This window comes from Carlito syrichta, unplaced genomic scaffold (assembly GCF_000164805.1).
Source record: "Carlito syrichta isolate Samal-C Ts95f unplaced genomic scaffold, Tarsius_syrichta-2.0.1 Scaffold301625, whole genome shotgun sequence".
In the NCBI taxonomy this organism is placed as follows: domain Eukaryota; kingdom Metazoa; phylum Chordata; class Mammalia; order Primates; family Tarsiidae; genus Carlito; species Carlito syrichta.
The window spans coordinates 134628-155410 of NW_007245721.1; the positions used below are offsets into that span (position 1 = coordinate 134628).

General features: G+C 56.8%; 1 protein-coding gene across 1 annotated transcript in view; it reads left to right on the plus strand.

Moving 5' to 3' along the window:
• The first annotated feature begins 554 nt into the window (after positions 1-554).
• The window catches only part of STAB1 (stabilin 1), a 28861-nt gene continuing 8632 nt past the window's right edge, over positions 555-20783 (plus strand). Inside the window, exons 1-37 of the mRNA XM_008054964.2 lie at positions 555-720; positions 5622-5758; positions 6074-6189; positions 6439-6524; positions 6594-6663; positions 7051-7146; positions 7425-7535; positions 7794-7990; positions 8231-8361; positions 8533-8660; positions 9027-9115; positions 9333-9470; positions 9612-9752; positions 9918-9980; positions 10263-10376; positions 10474-10527; positions 10766-10846; positions 11295-11453; positions 11846-11908; positions 12152-12247; positions 12490-12576; positions 13408-13519; positions 13998-14184; positions 14296-14389; positions 14503-14661; positions 15838-15933; positions 16555-16650; positions 16809-16856; positions 17043-17173; positions 17345-17456; positions 17958-18035; positions 18125-18223; positions 18357-18455; positions 18610-18741; positions 18957-19085; positions 20131-20187; positions 20543-20626. Of these exons, the coding sequence (XP_008053155.1) occupies positions 643-720; positions 5622-5758; positions 6074-6189; positions 6439-6524; positions 6594-6663; positions 7051-7146; positions 7425-7535; positions 7794-7990; positions 8231-8361; positions 8533-8660; positions 9027-9115; positions 9333-9470; positions 9612-9752; positions 9918-9980; positions 10263-10376; positions 10474-10527; positions 10766-10846; positions 11295-11453; positions 11846-11908; positions 12152-12247; positions 12490-12576; positions 13408-13519; positions 13998-14184; positions 14296-14389; positions 14503-14661; positions 15838-15933; positions 16555-16650; positions 16809-16856; positions 17043-17173; positions 17345-17456; positions 17958-18035; positions 18125-18223; positions 18357-18455; positions 18610-18741; positions 18957-19085; positions 20131-20187; positions 20543-20626 (3948 nt within the window). The 5' untranslated portion in view covers positions 555-642. The remainder of the gene's footprint in view (positions 721-5621; positions 5759-6073; positions 6190-6438; positions 6525-6593; positions 6664-7050; positions 7147-7424; positions 7536-7793; positions 7991-8230; positions 8362-8532; positions 8661-9026; positions 9116-9332; positions 9471-9611; positions 9753-9917; positions 9981-10262; positions 10377-10473; positions 10528-10765; positions 10847-11294; positions 11454-11845; positions 11909-12151; positions 12248-12489; positions 12577-13407; positions 13520-13997; positions 14185-14295; positions 14390-14502; positions 14662-15837; positions 15934-16554; positions 16651-16808; positions 16857-17042; positions 17174-17344; positions 17457-17957; positions 18036-18124; positions 18224-18356; positions 18456-18609; positions 18742-18956; positions 19086-20130; positions 20188-20542; positions 20627-20783) is intronic.

Consider the following 20783-nt stretch of genomic DNA (forward strand, 5'->3'; position numbering starts at 1 on the left):
AGTGGAGGGCAGATGTGGGGATGCACAGAGGGTATGGGGATCATGGGCAGGACCAGCTAGGGGAGTGACTGGGGCAGGTTAGGTTATGCGGACCTGGCGGCCTAGCAGTGTCTGGCAGCAAGTCAGAGCCTTGTTAGCACCCTCAAAATTGGAAAGATAGAGGCAGGGGCAGACAGACCGATTCAGGGGTTACCCTGCCTCTCACCAGAATCCATTTAGAACCCCTGGATTCTAAATGAAATGTGCTGGGTGTGCAGATGGGGTGAGTTTTTCACTTTTGCATTTGAGTTTGCTTCAAACCCTCTGATAGACCCCAGACCCCAGGGCTAAGGGTGGGCTTGAACCTCCAGTTGTGATCCCAGGAGGAGGGTCCTAGACTGGGAAGCCCCGAGCGGGGTTCAGGCCGTCCATGCAGGGGTCAGTGGCCAGCACCTTCCCTTCCGCCTGCAGGCTGCTGATACGCAGGAGGAAATCCTGGCGGGTTCCTGTGGGGGTGAGCTGGCGGGGCCTCCGGGCTGCTTTTAAGGCAACAGCCCGCCCCGTCCCGCCTGCCTGCCCCGTGCCTGCCTCCTAGAGCTCATTCCCCACGCCACCGGCTGCCCTGACTGTCCGGGACGGCGTGCTCGCCAGCCACTGCCAGCCATGGCAGGGCCCCGGGGCCTCCTCCTGCTCTGCCTCTTGGCCTTCCGCCTGGCAGTCTTCACCTTCGTCAGGGGGCAGGTGAGTGTATGCCAGTTGCAGGGCACATGGTGTCCAGGCCCTGCCGGCCAGCGGTGGGAGCAGGGGGGGACCGTAAGTGGAGGGGCATGGGCCTGGGGAGACACAGAGCACCGGTGCCTGTCTGACCACTGAGCAGGCCCAGCTGGCCAGGCTCTTGTGCCCACCTCCCTAGGTTGAGGTCTGTGTCTGGCCACCTGGGGTGCAGGAGTGTATCGGCCAGCCCTCCCCTAACTGTGCCTGGCCGACTGACTGTGTAATGTGGGCAGCCATCCCAGGGCTCCCCAGCCTGTGGGTGAGGGGTGCAGACGCAGGCCCATGCTCCTGTCTTCCCTGCCCAGACTGAGGCCCAGTTCTCTGCGTGGCTCTTGCCTGGGGGTTAGAGAGTGATCCTCATCTACCCCCAAGGGACCTACAACCTGATGTCGATGTGGAATGTGTGTTTGCCCGTGGTGTTGCCTGGAAGCAGAATGCGAGGTACTCACCCCCACCACCACTGGGTATTCAGCAGCCAGCAACGACACCCTCCATGGATCAGCCACAATCCCAGGCACATCCTCTTGAATCCTCCTGTTCTCCTCGTGAGGAAGCCAAGGCCCTAGGATGATGGAGACAGGCTATTCCAACTTGGAAGTCAAGCTCCAAGCCACTGCCTGTGGTTCCCCAACTAGGCATGCTGGGGAGCAGACAGGGCCACAGTATGCGGCCAGAGCTGGCCCCTCTGTCAGGTCCCTGTTGACAGGCTATCTGTCTGCAGGTTCACCCGGGTCCCCTAGTAGGGACACTGTTCCTCTGGAACTTCTGGAAGAGTCTCCCACCCTGAGTACAGGGATAGTGTCCCCTGGGTGGGACCTGCTTCTCGTTGAGGGACCCTGTCCTGTGAAGCCAAGTTTGTCTGGCTCTTGGGGCACCTGTCACTATCCCTGTGGCACTAATGGGCAAACTGAGGTCCAAAGAGGGGAAGGACTTGCCCAGGATCCCACCACCAGGCAGTCCAGCACAGGGCCTCAAGCTCCCTGCCACCATTGGGCTCTTTCTCTTTGTCTCCTGATGGCTCCTCAGAAAGGCAGCAGGGAGAGGCCAGGGCTAGGGACAGGCAGATGCAAGTCTGCGAAGATGACAGTGGTAGAGGTAGAGCCAAGGGTTCCAGAGCTGTGCTGATCCCTGCAGGTGTCTTCTCCTTGACTCAGTTTCCCCCTTACCATGCAAGGGAATTTCAAAGGCCTCGCCATCTCCTCATGTTCTGGGCAATGAGGGGCCTCAGGCTGGAATTTTTTCCTTGACAAAGACCTGTGTTCAGGTCACCCCTAAGCCTGCATTCTGGGGATGGGGCTTAGCCAACCTGAGCCAGGGAAGAGGGTGTGGGGTCCTGTGGATGGAGATACAGCAATGCTGGCCCCATCTCACACAGCCATGCAGCCCCCAGCACCCTGTGTAGCCTAAGATTCTCTGAACGTACAATGGCCCTCCATACCTGTGCGTTCCTCGCGCACGGATTCAACAACTCTGGATTGAAAATATTAGGGAAAAATTGCATCTCTACTGAGCATGCCCAGACTTTGTTTTGTTTGTATGGCATTTACATTATCTTATGGTATCGTAAGAAATCTGGAGATGATTTAAGGTACATGGGAGGATGTGTCCAGGTTATATGCAAATACTAAACCATTTTATATCAGGAACTTGAATATCTGTGGATTTTGGTGTCTGAAGGGGTCCTGGAACCAATCCCCCAAAGATACTTAGGGACAACTACATTAGGAATGGAGGCTCCTTCAGAGGGGAGGGACGTTCCGGGTCATACATCCAGTAAGGGAGACAGTAGCAGGACTCGAGCACAGATGGATTTAACCAGCAGAGGCAGGGAAGACTTCCTGCAGAAGGGGTCTTAGCCCTTGTGCATTCAACACTCTTTTACCAAGTGCGCACTCTGCTAGGCATGTGCTGGCCGAGCCTGTGGTCTCCAATCGCGGCTTGAAGTGACAGGACATTGCCCACAACCCAGCCCAGTGCTCCACTCTGGTCCAGGCTAGGGGGAAGCAGCTTGGGGGTTCCTTCTTCTCTAAGAATGTTTGGATTCTGGGCTTCGACTTTAAATAGTCCCCATAAGCCTGATCCCAGCTTGGGAGAATGTCATCCTCCTCACCAAAGGCTTAATACCTCGTGTCTCCTCAACTTCCCCTAGCAGGGTCTCTGTGGGAAGCAGACATTGCAAAATCAGTTCTGAAGGGATGGGGGGTCGGTAGCCGCTCTGGCTCAGGCGGGTCTCGAGATGCCCCCAGGAAGGAGGGAATCTGACTCAGCACTCAGGCCATGATCTAGCCTCACTCCACCCAGCGGGACCAACAGCGGGATATGGGCTCAGGCCGCCAACGCTCCTTCCAGGCCACTGGGCAGAGGTAAAGCCCCTTAGGCATAGTTCCCAGAGAGGCACTGATTTGGCAGCAGCCTTATCCATTGGTCGCCACTTCACACACATTTACAAACACCAGCATCTGTGAATGGGTGTCCACACCAGGCCCCAAAGCCCCAGCTTCCACCCAGGCCCTAACTCAGCTTCATCCAACCCTGGCTCTGCCCCAGGGTGAGAACAGCGCTCTCTCACTCGGCCTGAACCCTTATCCAAGAGCTAGTCTCCCAGCCAGAGTGGTAACTGTGCTGGCTGTCTTGTGCATCTGGCCAGATGGTCTCGAGGGGAGCCTGCCACCCGCCAGGCTTTTGCCCTGAGCCAGCAGCTGCTTGGCCCTTGGGTTACCCAATTTCCTAGTCGCTCCCTGGCTCAGCAAAGAGAAGCCCCAGGATGGGGAATGAGACCACAACATCCCAGTCCTGCAGCTCAACACTGAGGCCGCTTGTGGCAACTTCCCTGTTTGCCGACCGCAGAGGCATGAGCGGAAAAGGACAAATCACAGTGGCACAGAGGCCCTGATCCTTCGTGTTCGCCAGACGCGTCGGGGACACCATTTCTCCTTTTCTCTTGCTTTGAGAAGCCACACATCTGTTACTTGTTCTAGGAAAGGGATGTCCTGGGTTGACTCCCTTTGGCCCACAGTGTGCTCAGCACTTTTCAAGATGAGAACATCTAGGTTTCTCCAGGCCACGCCCCAAGCCCCGCCTCTCCCCTCCCCCATCCAGTGCACCTGCCCTTTGCCCCCTGCTGTCACCCCTCCAGAAACAGTACTGCACGTTACTGGGGCTTGGTTGACCTGAAAGGTAGCCCCGGTGGCGGACTTCCGGCAGCCTTGGTGGGCCAGCAAATGGGACTGCGGGGCTAGGACTTTTTTCAGTGCCCCTGTGCCCATAACAGAGTAGCAGGCCAGACCTCCTCACATCTTCCATTCCTCACCTGGGTGCTGAGCTCTTTCCCCAGTTCATTCCATCACCCCAAATCCTCTTGAATGTCTCCCGGTCCATTACCACCGTTCCCACCATGGCCCAAGCCACCCTTAGGTGACAGCCTCTTTCCCCGTCTATTCCCCCACTCTCTTCTCCATGCAACAGTGGTGGAGGAGCATTTAAAACACAAACTGAAGGAGCAAGCTTTTTGGGTGACTACACCAACTTGCTCTCTGATTCCATGCCGTCCTATTAAACATCCTTTTCTCAAAAAACCTCAAAAAACCACAAACTGAGTTATGGGACTGTCCTGAACTTTGCCTCACCCAGGCTTAGGAGGCCCTGTTACCCTGGCCACCAGCCCCTCTCCAACCTCTCCTCAAGACACTGTCTGCCTTGTCACACATGGTGGTTTTGCTCCTTCCCATTCCCAGCCTTTGCATCTACTGTCTTCTAGCACTGTCCAGCCTGGCCACTCTTCATTCCCTCGACTGCTGGCATTACCCATCATTGCCTGGACCCCTGGGTTCCTGTCTGTGGGTGGGGGCTCTGGGCCAAGCCTGGAGCCAGGGCTCAGTGAACTGTGACTGCCCAGTCCAGGCACATGCAGACCTGCACCCCTGCACACCACACTCAAATGCGCCTAGCCTCTTTGTCTCTGACCCCTGGGCAGTGGAGAAGGTCCTTGGACTTGGTGAGAGAAGGTTATTTGGTAACAGTGGGGAGAATGCTCAGAACAGAGTAGTGGCTGGAAGCCCGCATCATGCCTGTGCCCATGAATTGAGGATGGAATCACTGTGTTCTTCTAAACAGTGTCAGCCCTGTCATTTATTGTTTCTTTCTTTCTTTTCTTTTCTTTTCTTTTTTTTTTGTTGGTGTCTTACCCCGTTGCTCAGGCTGGAGTGCAGTGGCATGCTCCCAGCCACCCCAGCATCGCCCTGCTGGGATCTGGCAATCCTTCCGCCTCAGCATTCCAAGTAGCCAGAACTACAAGCGTGCACTACCATGCCCAGATAATTTTTTTATTTTTAATTTTTTATTGTAGAGACGAGGTCTCGCCAAGTTGCCCGGGTTGGTCTCGAACCTGCGGACTCAGGCAATCCACTCACCTTAGCCTCCCAAAGTGCTGGGATTACAGGCTGATCCACCAAGCTCGGCCTCTTTGTTTCTTTTTTAATGAAAGGCAAAAATGAGCACTAGGTTGAGAGTCTAGGTTCTAGTCCCTGGTTCACATCCTGTCACTGGATGAGTTGGGCAAGGGACACCCTCGCCCCCTACCCTGCTTCAGTTTCCTCACCTGAAGTGGGCTGAGGCGGAACAACGTGGCTAGACATCCTTGGAGTCAAAGGGTGTAGACTCTGAGCCTTCTGCGCCATGAACATAAGGACTCATTGTGGCTTTAACTGTGCCGGGCAGGTTTCTCAGGGCCTCCCCCATCTTCACTGCGTTCCCACTGAACAGATGGGAAAGTGGGGCCAGGAGAGGTGCTAGGCCTTGCAGTACTCAGGGCAGAGTCAAACTGAGTGCAGGGTCCGGGCTCCTCACTCCACATTCCATCCGTGGCCCAGGTGCAGTCCAAACGCTGTGACGTGAAGACCAAGCTTGTCACTCACGTACCCTGCACCTCCTGCGCTGCTATCAAGAAGTGGGCGTGTCCCCCAGGCTGGCTCCGCGAGTTCCCGGATAAGATATCCCAGGACTGCCGGTGCGGAGCCCCACCCCATCCGTGCCTGCTTCCAGGAGCATCCTGTGGGGAGGCGGGGGCCAGGGGAAGCCTGCCAGGCCCACAGAGGACAAGCGCTGGCTTATCCATACATCGGTGGACCCTCATGGGAGCTGAGACAGGCCGGGAGGGAATAAAGGCGGGAGATGGGGGACTTACTGGGCACCTGCAATGTGCCGGACTGTGCTTGACTCTGGGCCAGGCAGAGTGGAGAGGTGGGTGAAAGCACCAGAAGCCATTGTGGGGAGGCTTTGGATGGGAGCTTCTCCCATCACCCTGCCCAACCTCTGCCCTCAGCTACGAGGTACAGCTGGGGGACTCTGTGGTGTCCATGAGCGGCTGCAGCCGGAAGTGCTGGAAGTACGTGGTGCAGAAGTCCTGCTGTCCTGGCTACTGGGGGTCCCGGTGCTATGGTATGGGGGAAAGAGGGATCCCACCTTGCTCCTCACCCCAGCCCCAACCCTGGGCTCCCCCTCTGCAGAAGCTGCCTGCGTTGCCCTTTAACTCGCTCATTTAATGAACATTTACTGAGAGTTTCCAAGGTTTAGCCCCCTCATGCTGCTGCCCTGGGGGAGGGACCAAGTCTGGGGTTTCCAGAACTGCAGGGGTCAGGGGTGGGTGGAGCACTTTGGGGGCAGAGCTGAGTTCTGGGGATTCCACAGAATGCCCTGGCGGGGCTGACACCCCATGCAATGGCCACGGGACCTGCTTAGATGGCATGGCCAGGAATGGGACCTGCGTGTGCCAGGTAAGGTCCAGGCAGGGTTGGCGGGGAGGACTTAGAGGACCCATGGTGACTTGGTGCATCTACCACTAGGAAAACTTCAGTGGCACAGCCTGCCAGGAGTGCCGAGAACCTAACCAGTTCGGGCCTGACTGCCAGTCAGGTGAGTGCTTGCTAGGTGGGTGGGCAGAGCCAGTGTCCACCTGGGGGAGCATGGGGACACAGTCCCTACAAACAGTTCTGACCTGTCCCTTCCCAGCTCCTCAGGCTTGCCCTTCTTCAGGAACACACGCTCTGCTTTGTCACACCTCTGGGTCTTTGCACGTGCCACTCTCCTTAGAGGTCTTCTCCAGGAAGCCCTCCCTGAACTCCCGGGCTGGGCCAAGTGGGCTCCCTGGGCTCCCCTGACCCCCTGTGGTCCTGCATCACAGCTCTGTACTCCTAAGGTTGTTCCTGCTGGAGCTGAGTTCTAAAAATGCATAAGGCAGTAACCCAATGTATGTGTTGGGGAGAGGCTGGGGTCCCACCTGTCCCCGTGTGTCCCTCCCAGTGTGCAACTGTGTACATGGCGTGTGCAGACATGGGCCGCTTGGGGACGGAAGCTGCCTGTGCTTTGCTGGATACACTGGCCCCCACTGTGACCAAGGTGAGCAGTGCCACTGGGATAGCCTGAGGCAAGATGTCTGCTATGGCCTGAGCGGGAGAAGTCCACTGGGTGAGGATGGGACCTGAGCCTCATCAGGACCTCTGACTGCAGCCTAGTCGGGGGAGGGGCGGTCATCCAGGATCTCCACTGTCCAGAGGCCCAGAGGGCAGAGACCTGCTCAGAGTCACACAGCAAATCAGGCAGAGTGCTTTTGCTCCTGTGTTCCTTCAGGTCATTGCAGTGCTCTCTCTCTCTCTCTTTCTCTCTTCTCTGCTCAGAACTGCCCGACTGCCAGGTCCTGCACTGTCCCAAGAATTCCCAGTGCTCTGCAGAGGCCCCCACCTGTAAGTGCCTGCCGGGCCACACGGAGCAGGGCAGTGAATGCCGAGGTGAGCCTGTGACCTGGAGGCTTGGGACCCCAGCTCAGGGTGGGCAGGGGAGGGGGGATATCCTTTTAACCCAGCAAGTGCAATGTGATCGTTTATAGGGAGTGAGAACTAGCTGTAAGAGGGGCAGAAGACCTTGTGCTCAAGGCCTCAGTCAACCTCCTTGCCTCACTTCTGGCCATCCTGGTGAGAGCTGTGAAGGAAATGGCACTCCTGGGTGCCCAGCTCACTTGGGCTCTCTCCATCTTTATGCCCTTGCAGCTCCCGACCCCTGCTCGCCATCACCCTGCTCCCCGTTGGCCCAGTGCTCAGTGAGCCCCACGGGGCAGGCTCAGTGTCACTGTCCTGAGAACTACCATGGTGACGGGATAGTGTGTCTGCCCCAGGACCCGTGCACGGCCAACCTTGGTGGCTGCCCCAGTAACTCCACTTTGTGTGTGTACCAGAAGCCAGGCAAGGTGAGCCAGGGTCCTGGGCCGAAACTGCCCACAGTGCATCCACTCATGCTGGTTGTGGGACCCTGGGCAAGTCATAGGCCCTCTGGGAGCCTCAGTGACCCCATTTGTAAAATGCGGAGAGGACGCCAGCCCACTCTGGGAAGGCAGTTGTGGGGCCGAGCAGGGCTCTGTGGGTGTGGCAGATGCCAGAGGTTCTCAAGGACAGACATGCCGTTTCTTCCTGCCATGCTGGGTGGCCAGGCTTCCTGCACCTGTCTGCCAGGCCTGGTCAGCATCAAGAACAATGCCTCTGCGGGCTGCTTTGCCTCCTGCTCCCCCCACTCCTGTGACCGGTCAGCCACCTGCCAGGTGACACCTGATGGGAAGACCAGGTGAGCACAGGGGCCTTAGTTGGGGGGCAGGGGCAGAGCAGAGAGAGGGGCTGGGCAAGTGTGTGTTTGTTGCAACCTCAGCTCAAGAGCCTGCAGGGAGGGGTGGGTGAGGGCCAGGAGGCCAGGACTGGCCATGCCGCCTGCCCTGACTGGCTGTCCCTGGGCCCCTAGCTGTGTGTGCAAGGCAGGTGAGGTGGGAGATGGGCGTGCCTGCTACGGACACTTGCTCCACGAGATGCAGAAGGCCAACCAGATAGGCCGGGTGTTCCTGCAGCTGAGAGTTGCCACAGCCATGCTGGGTGTGTGACCCCTCTGCCTACCCATGACCCCACCCTCGCCTCCGCCCCCAGCAGAGCTGGCAGGGAGTGAGGGCCTGACTCAGCAGATTCCTGTTTCTCTGCCCAAGAGCTATGGGAGCGGAGAGGGGACTGTGAGGGGTGCATGATGGAGGTGGGGGCTGTCCCCTATCCACCCTAAACCTAGACCCAGTGCCCCTACCCCTATGCCCCCAAATCTAGGATGGATGCCTGAGGGTCTTCCTAGACCCAGTGCCCCTACCCCTATGCCCCCAAATCTAGGATGGATGCCTGAGGGTCTTCCTAGACCCAGTCAGATTTCCCCAGGCCTCCCTGATGTGTTCTGATGCTCCCTCTCCTGGCGCCCAGACCAAGGCTGCCGGGAGATCCTCACCACGTCGGGCCCATTCACCGTGCTGGTGCCATCTACTGCCACCCTCCCCTCCAGGATCATGAATGTGAGTCCCTCCCCATCACAGGTCTGGCCAGCAGCCCTCACTTCCCCCCCTGGATGCTGAGAGACAGTGAGGAGTCCTGGCCCGGAAGCCCATTCACACTCTGGGGAAACTGAGGCCTGGAGGCACCTTGTTCCCTTCCGTGCTTGGGTAAGGGTGGTGTGAGCAGGACTGGCCCACCCTGGGCTCACCTGGCGCTCCCACACCCTTGCATCTGTAGGTATCCCTTGCCCAGCAGCTCTGCAGACAGTACATCATCGCAGGACAGCACATACTGGAGGACATGAGTACCCAGAAAACACGAAGGTGGTGGACACTGACCGGGCAGGAGATCATCGTCACCTTCAGCCACTTCACAGTAAGGGAGGGACCTCAGCCTGGGGACCAGAAGAGTCGCAGGTGGGGGGGACACAGGCTGGGCAAAGGTGCACAGGTGGGAGGGAGCCTGGGATTAGAGGCTGGTATATGGGGCCTAGCCAGACCTTGCGTATCTCAGCAGAAATACAGCTACAAGTACAAAGACCAACCCCAGCAGACAAATAGCATCCTCAGGGCCAACAACGTGGCAGCCAACGGCGTCTTCCACGTGGTCACTGCCCTGCGGTGGCAGTCACCCTCAGGGAATCTTGGGGATCCCAAGGTGAGCCGGCATCCTCTCCTCCCCTCCCCTGTGCTGCTGGGTGACTTCAGACTCCTCAGAATCTAGGGAGGGGGCAGAAGCAGCTCTGCAGCACAGCTCCTTCCCCCGGGGCTGAAGCAGCCTTACCCCCTGCCCTGGGACTCTCACACGCCACCCTTCCTACAGAGAACTGTTGGCCAGATCCTTGCCTCTACCGAGGCCTTCAGTCGGTTTGAAACCATTCTGGAGGTGAGTTTTGGGAAGGGGTCTTAGCCCATCTGGGCTTCTGGGACAGGACTCCTCATTGTCTCAGAATCTGCCTCATAGGGACCTGGGGTTCTGGATTAGCATGACCTTTGCCCATGCCCCCATCCTTGAGTCTGGTGTTCTGTGGTAGCATGGATCCATTACCCATGTCTCCCACTTACTCGGTGGGAGTTCCCTGTGGGACAAAGGTGTCAGGACTCAGGCAAGGCTCAGAGGTAGAGCCTGGCCATGGAGCCCCCCTAAGCCTCCCTCACACCACCACAGAATTGTGGGCTGCCCTCCATCCTGGACGGACCTGGGCCCTTCACAGTCTTTGCTCCAAGCAACGAGGCTGTGGACAGCTTACGTGATGGCCGCCTGATTTACCTCTTCACAGAAGTAAGCTCTGCAGGAGAAGGGCCTGTGGTTTTGGGGGCACAGGGCCTCTACCCTCCCCCATGGGGCCTCCAGGAACCAAACCCCTCTCCCTTGCCAGGGTCTCTCCAAACTGCAGGAGCTAGTGCGTTACCACATCTTCAGCCGTGGCCAGGTAAGAGGTCCTCCTCTGGGGAGCAGCAGGTTAGCACCTGCTGCAGGGCTCCCGACCAGGTTGTCTGCAGGTTCTGGTCTTCCCTGGGTCCCTTCTCCTCTCCCTCCTGTCTGGTCCATTATAGCACAGAGGAGAGCCTGAGGACTGAGCAGGTAGCTGTGAGTCACCTGGGCAGCACTGGCCATGGCTCCAAGGTGTGGCCAGTACCCAGCCTGCAGCTACCCTCTCCTTTCCCCAGCTAACCATTGAGAAGCTCATCTCCAAGGGTCGGGTTCTCACAGTGGCAAATCAGGTCCTGGCTGTAAACATCTCTGAAGAGGTGAGATTCACAAACATCTGGAACGAATGAATGATGGGAGGGTTGTTGATGAGCGGGTAGTTGCTTGGCCTCTTGCAGACCTGCTTGGGTGCTCTGAACCCTGTGGTGGGCAGGACAGTGCTAGGCCCTTGTGGGAATCAGGTGGCAAGCAGGCATAGATCAGATTCCTCTTCTGGAGCCCAAGGGGGTGAGAAGAGGACTCCAAGGAGGAGGAGGCTAAGCACATGGTTGAGAGTGCTCTGTGTGGTGGAAGCCGTGTAGGTAAGGGCCTGGAGGCTGAAAGAGAGTTGTTGGCCAGAGCAGAGGGAGTAGGGAGGGCATGCAGGGTGGGCCTTCCACATCTCTCTAAGCCACTCCGCTCTAATTGAGCTGCAAGACTGGAGGCGGGTGGTGAGTGCCAGGTAGAGGCCTGCTGGGCTGGGGGTGGCACAGTGGGTCTCTGCTGCAGGGGCGCATCCTGTTAGGACCCGAGGGCATCCCACTGCAGAGAGTGGATGTGCTGGCTGCTAATGGCGTGATCCACATGCTGGAGGGTATCCTGCTGCCTGCAACCATCCTGCCTATCCTGCCCAAGCACTGTGATGAGGAGCAGCACGAGATCGTAGAGGTGAGCCTCACCCCGCACAGCCAGGCCCTCACTAGCACCCCTGCCAGTGCTCGAGTCAGTGACCATTACCGCAGGGAGAGGTACCAGGTCAGGGGTCGGCTAATACAGCTCTGGTGCCCAGCCAGCAGACTCCCAAAGACCCATCTGGATTCTCCTTCATCCAGCCTCACCAGTCCTATGGAGTCTGCCTTTGAGATGACTCTCCCATCCTCCACTGCTCCACTCCCCCTGGCCTCCCAGGCTCAGGGCCTTTGTCTCTACTCTTCCCCCTGTCTGGAACCCTGCAGCTGGCTCTTTCTCATCCCTCAGGTCTTGGCTCAATGTTACTTTCTCTGAGTTTGCCGAACACACAAACAATGATTAACCTATCTCCCTGTCCTTCCCCTGTCCAGGGTGCCTGTGTGGACTGCCAAGCCCTGAACACTAGCACATGTCCCCCCAATAGCATGAAGTTGGTGAGTGCCCCTTGGCCCAGCCCTCAGGGCCACCTGACACCTGACTGCCTGGCAAAGTTTCTGCCCTGGGTCATGGGGGGAAGCACAGGCTGGGAGGCTAGGCCAGACCTGAAGGCTCAGTTCTTCACAGCCCCACTGAGGGTGGAGGTACTGGGCCCAGGGGCTGAGGTCCCTTGATCAGGGCTACAAATGGGCTGGCCCAGGGCCCACACCTACTGACCCACCTTGCCTGGTCCACCCCAGAACATCTTCCCCAAGGACTGTGTCTACATTCATGACCCTACTGGGCTCAACGTGCTGAAGAAGGGCTGTGCCCACTACTGCAACCAGACCATCTTGGTGAGCCTGGGCTTAGGCACTTACTCCCGGGTAACCTGGGCACTTCTCGTCTGGGGCCCCCATGCTGGGACCAAGTGGGCTGCCTTCCTCAGAGAGCTGCGCTGCATCCTAATGGTGGAAAAGGTCACAGAGGGACCTTACCCACGCCCCTGCTCTAGAGATGGGACCAAGAAGCAGAAGCAGCCTGGGCAAGGGGAGGCATGGCTCCAGATAGACTCTCAGATATGTTCTGCTTCTTACAGAAACGTGGCTGCTGCAAGGGATTTTTTGGCCCTGACTGCACACAGTGTCCAGGGGGCTTCTCTAGCCCCTGCTATGGCAAAGGCAATGTGAGTCCTACCTTCCCCTGGAGTGAGCTGTGGGGAAGACAGGGACCCCTTCCCAAACTGGCCAGTGATTGTGTCTGTTCCAAGTCTGCTTCTCTATGATCTTGGAGTTCTCACACCTAGGCAATAGAAATTGAATCGAATTAGTTCTCATATTTTAATAAAAAATAATTAGATAGTCTGGGCACAGTGGTTCACACTTATAATCCTGAGTAGGAAGTAGGCTGAGGTAGGAAGATTGCTTGAGCCCAAGAGTTCAAGACCAGCCTGGGCAACATAGTGAGCCCTCATCTCTACAAAAAATTTAAAAATTAGCTGGGCATGATAGCATGTGCCTGTAGTCCTAACTACTTGGGAGGCTGAGGTGGGAGGATCACTTGATCACAGGAGTTTGAGGCTGCGGTGAGCTGTGATCATGCCACTGCCCTCTAGTCTGGGTAACAGAGAAAGTGCTCTCTCTCAAAAAATAAAAATAAATAAAACAATAATAATAAGTAGATTTTTGGCATGTATTTTCAAAAAACCCACTTGTCAGTAGTTTTCTTTTGCATTATATTTTTGCCACTTTGTAATATCAGGATTACTTTAGCAGCTGGTTATAGGAGAACACAGAAGCTATGTGTTTCTAGGCTAAGCATTATCACCAATGAAGCCTTCGGAGTTGGGTGCTTTTGAGGGTGCTTTAGCAGCATTTGTGATTTTCAGGTCCCTTCCAGGGTGAGCTCCCGGGGGGAACAGGAACTCAGAACTAGCCCATAGAGGGAAAGGATGTTGGGGAAGGGAAAGGGAGAGTCTCCTCCCCATGACTGATCCTGCCTCCTCCCCACCCTATAGTGCAGCGATGGTATTCAGGGCAACGGGGCCTGCCTCTGCTTTCCAGACTACAAGGGCATCGCCTGCCACATCTGCTCCAACCCAAACAAGCATGGAGATCAGTGCCAGGAAGGTGGGTGGTCCTGGCCTAGGCTGCCTCTCAGGGAGAAAAGGGGTCTGGTTAGAGAGTGAGCTGTGGGATTATAAGAAGGGAAGCGGGATCCAGGAGGAGGGATGAAAGCCAGAGGTAGTGGAGAAAGATTTGGGAAGAGAAGGAGATGTTATCTCTTTCACCCATGCCAGAAAGATAACGGTGGTTTAATCAAAGCATTCAGGATGTAGGTCAAACACATCAAAGAACTTTCTGGTAGTGGTACTGGCAGCAGCGCTAGAATGGGGTTACTGAAAGTTCAGAATGCCCCCCTCACATTTCATCTGCCTGCCCTGTAAGTTTGGGATGGCCTCTGATTTGGTGACCCTGAAGTCAAATCTATACTGGCTGTCCCATTCCCAATACCACCCCCAAACCCTAATCCCCTGCAAAACCATCCTGGTTCCCAACCAGCCCTGACTCCTGCCTCAGTTTCCCTGTTCCTGTCTCCTTTCTGCAGACTGTGGCTGTGTCCATGGTCTCTGTGACAACCGTCCAGGCAGTGGAGGGGTGTGCCAGCAAGGCACATGTGCTCCTGGCTTCAGTGGCCGCTTCTGCAATGAGACCATGGGGGACTGTAGGCCCACAGGGCTGGCCCAGCACTGCCATCTGCATGCCCGCTGTGTTAACCAAGCAGGTGTTGCCAGGTGAGGGCTCACATGACTTCTTTGCCCCATCCACGATCTTGCACATCAGTTTGCTCAGGCTCTAGCCTCTTCCAGAGGCTCACTGGAGTCCCCTCCTTCGCCCACCCCCAGATGTCTCTGTCTCGATGGCTTTGAGGGCGATGGCTTCTCCTGCATACCCAGCAACCCCTGCTCCCACCCAGACCGTGGCGGCTGTTCTGAGAACGTCAGTCCTCTTGCCCCTTCTCTGAAGTTCTGACCCAGGAGCAGGAGGTGGGATTCCCCGGCCCTCTGCCCATGGCCCTGCATCCTTGAGTTATTTATCCATGGCTCTTACAGGCTGAGTGTGTCCCTGGGGCTCTGGGCACCCACAACTGCACATGCCACAAAGGCTGGAGTGGGGATGGCCGCGTCTGCGTGGCCATTGATGAATGTGAGCTGGATGCGCGAGGTGGCTGCCATGCCGACGCCCTCTGCAGCTATGTGGGCCCTGGACAGGTGAGACTCAACAGGCCAGCAACAGCAGAGGGGAGTGGGGACCTCAGCTGGGGGGGGACTCTCTCCCTGCCCCACCTGACTCCTGAAATGTCTGCTCCTGGAGTCAGAAGCTCAGGGACTCAAACTTCAAATGCAAATGAGAAAACCCGGTTCTGAAATGCCAAGTGGTGCCAGCAGGACTTGGTTCATCTATCCCTCATTAGCTTCCTGTGTGTTCTCAGGCACCTGTTATGTGCTAGTCCCTGTTCTAGACTTAGGGAATGCAATACTGAGCAAAGCAGAAAGACACCACTGCCCATGAGAGTGACCTCCTCAAATTTTTCAACTCATAGAAATCCAACTCTGGAACTTGTAGTCTCAGATTCTAGTCACAGCATCTTAGACCCTGGAGCCTTCCATGTGAAGCATTTCAGGCCTAGGAAACTCAAGTTACGGCAGGCATTTAGGGATATCTAATGTGCCAACTGGGAGGCCAATGGTCAGGGCCAGCCTCTGCAAGGCCCAGGTCCATGTAGGGGCTCAGGCGACCCCCTGCTTCCCCGCTCCCACCATGGCCTCTGGGCATGGGCATCGTCCTGTGGGGCCTTAGCTCAGACAGGTGTGAGAGCTGGAACCTCAACATTCAGAGCCGAGGTGCCGAATGAGCAGAGTGAGGTGTCCCCAACTTGCAGACAAGGGCAACTGAGATCTGAGGGGGTCTCACTGCTCCCTCACCTGCAGTGTGGACAAGCCCAAGGGCACTGGCATTTAGTGGGAAAGACCAGAGCAGCTGAGCAAAGTGGCAGGGGAAGAGGTGGGATTTGAGCTGACTCCCCAGGGCTGGCCTTGGCAGACACCTGCCTACTTGTCACAAGGTGCTGGCCTCAGTGGTCCTGGTGGGGCAACAAGATGCAGATCAAACACACCAAAGAACTTTCTGATAGTGGTACCCAGGACCCAAGAGCAGAGGAGCACCAAGTCTCCATGGATACTGCCCTACTGATGCTATCCCTTCCTTGGATTCATCCCAAGAGCCAGTCTCCCCTCAAGGCCTCCAGCTGGAGCACCAAGGGTGGGCTGGGAGAATGGGAGAAGCTTCTCTCCTCAGAGACAGTGCCCAGTGATAGCCAAGTGGTGGAGGAGGAAAGGGTTGGACACTCCTGGTGAGACGAGGTCCTCTGTCCCTGACCTCTCCAGAGCCGATGCACCTGCAAGCTGGGCTTTGCCGGGGATGGCTACGAGTGCAGTCCTATTGACCCCTGTCGGGCAGGCAACGGTGGCTGCCACAGCCTGGTGAGGGGTGTGAGGGCTCAAGGCCCTGGGGAGACTTTCTGGGGTGGGTCTGAGCTGCAGCTCTTTCCATCCCTTCCCTCCCCTCTCTTTCTGGGTGTCTCTGTCTCCTGTCAGGATTAAGATCTTTCTAAACTCCAAATCCAACCATGTCACTCACTCCTGGCTTTGCATGATAAATTGCTCACACTTCCTTACTAAGGCCACAGGCCCTGCAAGAGCCAGCCCCAGCCCCTGTGCTGCCTCCTCTCTCCACTCCATCCCTGCCCCTTTCCACGTTCCTGGACCCCTCTGAGCTCCTTGCTGACCTTGCTATGTTCCATCCCTTCCCTCCACCTCCTGCCTCTTTGAGACACACCTGCTCTCAGCTCAGGCTCCTGAGGGTGCAGGGCCTCTTGGGATGCTTCTGCAGTCCTGGGCTGCCCCCCACTCATCTGACATGATGGAGGGAGGCAGTGCTCATGACAAATGTTCAGTGACCAGAGAGCAGGGCAGGCACACCAAGGAAACTCCATGGGTGGTGCGATAGGGCGGCTGTACAAGCAGAGATGGAGGAGGAGTGGGGGCCAGCTTACCAGGTGGGTGCTGAGTGGAGGAACCTGTCTCTGCCCCCCCTCACTCCAGGCCACATGCCAAGCAGTAGGGGGAGGTCAGCGGGTCTGCACATGTCCCCCTGGCTTTGAGGGTGACGGCTTCAGCTGTTACGGAGACATCTTATGGGTAAGTGGTGCTCAGACTATTTTCTGTCTTCCTTACGCTTGGGGAGAAGTCCTCTTATGCTCCTCAGATAAGAAGGGGATTGTGCCTAGGATCCTTGGTGGGGAGGGGACTTGAGTTTGCCCTTAGGCCTGTGACCTCAGCTCTTTCCCTTCCCTTAGGAGCTGGAGGCAAATGCCCATTTCTCCATCTTCTACCAGTGGTTCAAGGTAGGACAGGGCAGAATGCTGGGATTGGAGGTTCAAATCCAGAAGGCCTGCCTCGATGTAGGGGGTGCCAAATAATATTTCCAAGAACTGGAGGGGGGGCAGGCATGTGTGCCTGAAGCAGGTGGTCTCAAGACAATGGCCATCTTCATCACTCCTCCTGTCCCCTTGCCTACCATGTGAACGCAGAGTGCCGGCATCACGCTTCCTGCTGACAGCCGAGTCACAGCCCTGGTGCCCTCTGAGGCTGCCATCCGTAGGCTGAGTTCCGAGGACCGAGCCTTCTGGCTGCAGCCGAGGATGCTGCCAAGCCTGATCAGGTGGGCAGCCATGGCTGAATCATGGGAGGGAGCTTCTGTGTGGGACCCAGCCCCTCCCCAGACTGTCTCCAGCCTGGCATGTGCCCACCACTGCAGTGGGGCTCAGTCCCAAGGGTCTCTGTCAGTTCCACAAACCTGATTCCTTGACTCCCACAAACTGTGGCCCCACAGGGCACATTTTCTCCAGGGCGCCTACTGCGAGGAGGAGCTGTCCCGGTTGGGTGGACAGGATGTGGCCACCCTGAGCCCCACTACACGCTGGGAGATTCGCAACGTCAGTGGGGTACGTGGTGAACCCTGGGCAGAAGAGGAGACCATCAGGGCCTGGGAGGGAGCTTGAGTGGCTTTGGGCTCCCTGACACCAGGACCCCCAGGGGAGGAGAATTGTGGTCCTCACCCTGCTCAGATCTGGGCTCAGAGGATGTGCTTAGGGCACATTGCTGATGGGCAGTGTGTCTCTGGCAGTGAACACCCACCAGGGGCAGTCTGTCCATCTAAGTCTGCACACACACATCCGTCTCTCTCACCATGGGCTCTGGGGAAGGTCTGTGTGCCTATCTGGTGGATGCTGAATCTGAATGTGTCTCATGGGTCAGGTTGGGCAGCTGTAGACAGGCCAGGCTGGGTTGTGGGAGGTGGCTTCTGTGTGGGACCCAGTCCCTGGGGCCAGGCTGGGGACCACTAGCTGGTACCTGTGTGCCTGGCAGCCTCTCTGTTGGGAGTGCCCTACCCTTAAGGGTCTGTCTGTGCCCACCTGTGGCTGAGCTCTGCTGCTGCCTTCCAGAGGGTCTGGGTGCAGAATGCCAGTGTGGATGTGGCTGACCTCCTTGCCACCAATGGTGTCCTGCACATCCTCAGCCAGGTATGACCGGAAGGAGTTGTGTCCAGGGAACCTCCCAGGCAGGCCAAGAGGCTATGATGGACTGACCAACCTCTCATGCTCTGCACCAGGTCTTACTGCCTCTGCGAGGGGATGTGCAGCGGGGACCGGGGCTGCTGCAGCAACTGGACTCGGTGCCTGCCTTCAGCCTCTTCCGGGAGCTGCTGCAGGTAAGAGAGGCTAGCGAGAAGGGCAGTGCCTGCTTGAGGGGCACCGTTCCCCAGGTTTGGAGGGGGCTGATTGGCTCCCAGTGTCATGACTGAGGACGAATATGCCTATCTCTGACTCCTGTCCCCCCCCTAGCACCACAAGCTGGTGCCTCAGATTGAGGCCGCCACTGCCTACACCATCTTTGTGCCCACGAACCACTCCCTGGAGTCCCAGGGCAACAGCAGCAGCCTGGTGAGGTCACAGGGATGGGATGACGAGTGGGGAAGGTGAAGGCACACCGAGGGTGAACCTCCTATCGCACAGCTAAGGGACACAGTGGGTGCAACGTGCTGTCCAGGGCACTTGGTAGTCCTGGGATCCCCTGAGCTCTCTCCTTCCCTCCCAGGACGCAGACGCAGTGCGACACCACGTGATCCTGGGGGAGGCGCTCTCTGTCGAAGCCCTGGGGAGGGGGGGACACCGCAACTCCCTCCTGGGCCCTGCCCACTGGCTCATCTTCTACAACCACAGCGGCCAGGTTTGGGGGACCCTATCCCAGGGATCCTGCTCTTTAAGACCCCCTTCTCTTTAGAGTTTCCCCACCTGGGAGCCTCCAACCTCTGTTCCAGGGAGACCTCCCCCATCTATGAAGATATGACCCCTGCAGCCCTGGAGTGCCTCCTGACCTTATAGCCCCCCAAGGTGAGGGTGGTGGTGGGGTGGGTAAATTCAGCTTCCCATCCCTTTTCCCAGCCTGAGGTGAACCACGTGCCGCTGCAAGGCCCCATACTGGAGGCCCCTGGCCGATCACTGTTTGGTCTATCGGGGGTACTGACGGTGGGCTCAAGCCGCTGCCTGCACAGCCATGCTGAGGCACTGCGGGTGAGGCTGGGGCCAGAGGAGGGAAGTTGTGGGGTTGAGAAGGGGAGCTGCTGGTTGGCCTGGCTGGTGGGGAGGAGCACGTGGTCAGTCTGCCCTGGAGGAAGGATGGTGGGCCCCAACCCTGGTCTGCCTTGATGCAGGCATAGTAAGCATAGTTTAGAAGTTAGGGCCAGGCAGGGCGACTTATACTTATAATCCCAGCACTTTGGAAAGCTGAGGCAGGAGGCTTGTTTGAGCCCAGAAGTTTGAGACCAGCCTGGCCAATATAGTGAGCCTCTTTTCTTAAAAAAAAAAAAAAATCAAAAAATTAGGTGGGTGTGGTGGCACGTGTCTGTAGTCCCAACTACTCGGGAGGCTGAGGCGGAAGGATCGCCTGAACACAGGAAATCAAGGCTGCAGTGTGCTGTGATTGTGCCACTGCACTCCAGTCTGGGCAATAGTGTGAGAAGCTGACTCAAAAAAATGAAAAACAAAAAAGGAGTTAGACAAGTTTTCTTAGGCAGGTCTACTGTAGAATAAGGTTAGCGTTCAGACATCTTTCTTATCTGTACACGATCTTCACCCAAGCAGCTATATCAGACCTGACCACTTTGTGGGTTGGAATGTGGAACTACCAGTGCAGTAAATCACAGAAACAACTGGGAATTACCCAAAACACGGACATGATGTTCTAAGAAAAACTCAAATCTAGTTAGCCAGTAACTTCCATTATTTACCAACTCTCAACCTTCTGACCTTTGAAGGTTGACAGATGGTAATAAAAACTTGTGACTAGGTGCATGCAGCCCATCACTCTTAGCTCATAGTTTGCTTAATCATCATTGTAAAAGTATATAAGACTTTTGTCAAAGGCAAACTTGTGCCTTCTTTTAAGGGCTCCATGCTTTCTCTTGAGCATGCCTCTATCTTTCTAATAAATTCCGTCTTAAACTATACTTTTGATTCACTCTGAAATTCTCTTCTGTGGCTGAGTCAAAGAACTCACGGAGCAACACACTGCACCCCACCTAGCATCAGCCTGATAACCTGTCTTCCTTCCTTCTAGGAGAAATGCATAAACTGTACCAGGAAATACCGCTGTACTCAGGGCTTCCAGTTGCAGGTAAGACTGGGCTTAGCCTAGCTCTGTTCCTGCTTAACTTACCCTCACTGCTCCCAAAGTGCCACCAGCCCTCTAGTCTAGCTCTGCTCAGCCCAGGCATGGGGAACTGGGCAGATGACTTCCCTGGTAGAGGCCCAAAGGCCTGGCTCAGGTCTGCTCAGGTCACTCAAACTTGTGGCCCGAGGCCTGGATCCTGCCCACTCTTTCTCATCAGGTCTATCTGTCTTGGTCCCTTCCTGACTCTTCTGCTATCCTGTTGGTCTGTCTGACATGCATAGCCCATCCGTCTCCCTCTTCACTGCTCTGCCCTTGCCCAAGCCACTGGTTGACCCCTCCTGCCTGTGCCCATTTCCAGGACACGCCCAGAAAGAGCTGTGTCTACCGATCTGGCTACTCCTTCTCCCGGGGCTGTTCTTACACATGTGCCAAGAAGATCCAGGTTTGCCCTGAAGAGCCCCCACCCCAAGTATAGCCAAATGGAAGGAGGTGGGAGTGGGTGGGGCCTAGAGGAAGGGGAGGGAAGAGAGGTCTGAAGTTGAAGGACTAGTGTTTGCTCCTGTGTCCACCACCCCAGGGAGTGGGAATGGGAAGAGGAG